Genomic DNA, 1,930 nt, shown 5'->3' on the forward strand with positions numbered 1-1,930 from the left:
GTGGTTTATAATTTGGGCTACTAGAAGTAATGTCACTTGGAACATCTTTGTGCATATAATTTTTCATACCTTGTACAATTTGAGAGACATTAACAAAAGTGGAATAACTGGGTCTAATTAATGAAGACATTTTTAACACTGATACTGTCCCACACTCTCTCTCTTATAATATTTAAGCTATGATATAATAAGGATGGTGTTAATAAGAATGAAAAGGAAGGCCCAGAACCCTTGTGGGTAGCATGTTTCTGGTCCCTGTTACTCAAGGCATGTATGTTTACACTCTGGATGAACATATTTTGAGTTTTGATTTAAAGTTAACCAAAAAAGAGAAATAATAGTAATTACAACAGGAAGACCAATTGAAAGAAAGCTTTTACTTTCTACTGGAAAAGAAAAAGCAGACATAAATAGGTGACAAGGTATATATAAAATGCCATTCCAAGATAGCTGCAGTGGCCAAAACATACTGGGAGAGTTGAGTAAGAGAAAGAGATGGCAGTCTCAACAATGAGCTAGCAGTGGCAGCAATAAGCAAAGAGGCAACTCTGAGCGTGGGATGACAAAAGCAGCACACAGGCTCCACCCATCTGAACACATCCTAGACATAAACCTGTGTACAACCGTAACGAAACTGTCTCTAGATAAGAAAGTTTTAAGAAGCCATCCTATATTTTTTAAGAAAGAAAAAGTCTTCTACCTGGAGAAGTTTTATTCTTCAAAATGAAAATCTTACAGAATGGGGAAATCAACCCTCACTATCTAAGTCAACCCTGACTATCTCTGAGATAAAAGATGAAGCAGTCTGATGGGTCTCAAATCCAATCTTGTATGAATAAAACAAGCAGCAGGAAACATAGATGTCATCTTCTAAGAGAAATATTCTGAGGGTCTGGCAGCATAAATCCATCCGTAAGTTTATAATAGACTATTGTAGAATCAGACTCCTCTATGGCCAAAGTAAAAGACATCGGCAAATCTGAATCACCTTGCAATTTTCGAGATGCCTTCAAGATCTCCCTTATCCTGTTATGGCTGAGGGAAGCAGTGATGGGGGCAAGCACCACAGTCTGTAACCCCTCCCCTTCTATCTCAGTACCAACGAGGCAGATGAGCTGAAGTTCTGGTAATCCTACACAGTTTACTTCATGCCAGCTTTTGCTTTCCATGAGGTCCAGGTAAACCAAGAATGCTATATAAACTTGGGTGGCATCTCCTATATCTAATTCCATCATTTCTAAATACTTAGGGTGGGAGCCCATCCAGGCGTCCTCGGAGGCCCACGAGGGAGCTCCACCGCCGTCGCCAAAGCGGCGAACACCGCCCAGACCCAGGCCGCTGCAGCCAGGGGTCGGCTCGGAATCGCCGCGCTCCTCCATGCCGCCGGTTTGGCGCTCCCGTCGATATATATATATTTTTTTTTCGAGATTGAGTCTCTCTGTTGCCCAGGCTGGAGTGCAGTGGCACGATCTCTGCTCACTGTAACCTCCACCTCTTGGGTTCAAGCTATTCTCCTGCCTCAGCCTCCCAGGTAGCTAGGATTACAGGCATGTGCCACCATGCCTGGCTAATTTTTTGTATTTTTAGTAGAAGCGGGGTCTTACCATGTTGCTCAGGCTGGTCTCAAACTCCCAACCTTGTGATCCACCCACCTCAGCCTCCCAAAGTGCTGGAATTACAGGCGTGAGCCACCGCACCTGGCCGCCTGGTATTTTTTTCTTTCTCTTTCTCACTTGATTTTTTTTCTCTCATAGATACACCACATATTTCACTGCCTTATGTATTTATTGTCTTCCCCCACGAGAATGTAAACTTCATGAGGACAGGCATTTTTGTCTGTTTTGTGGACACAAGAGCCTGGTGTAACTTAGGCCCCCAACAAATCTTCATTGAATGACATGATTAATAAAAGAGAAACACCTTTATTTCT

General features: G+C 42.7%; 1 protein-coding gene across 1 annotated transcript; it reads right to left on the bottom strand.

The window, feature by feature from the left end:
* Positions 1-747: 747 nt before the first annotated feature.
* LOC105730802 (tRNA-splicing endonuclease subunit Sen15-like) lies at positions 748-1,379 on the bottom strand. Its single transcript, XM_064382937.1, has one exon. It carries the CDS (start codon positions 1,377-1,379, stop codon positions 864-866), a length of 516 nt encoding a protein of 171 aa, XP_064239007.1. The 3' UTR covers positions 748-863.
* Between the last annotated feature and the right edge of the window lie 551 nt (positions 1,380-1,930).

The sequence above is a fragment of the Aotus nancymaae genome, unplaced genomic scaffold (genome assembly GCF_030222135.1).
Source record: "Aotus nancymaae isolate 86718 unplaced genomic scaffold, 86718_ANA_hifiasm-v0.15.2.pri h1tg000030l, whole genome shotgun sequence".
NCBI classification, from domain to species: domain Eukaryota; kingdom Metazoa; phylum Chordata; class Mammalia; order Primates; family Aotidae; genus Aotus; species Aotus nancymaae.

What these genes read in the sequence shown, in the direction of transcription:
- LOC105730802 (XM_064382937.1), bottom strand. Translation starts at nt 1,379, where the DNA reads ATGGAGGAGCGCGGCGATTCCGAGCCGACCCCTGGCTGCAGCGGCCTG.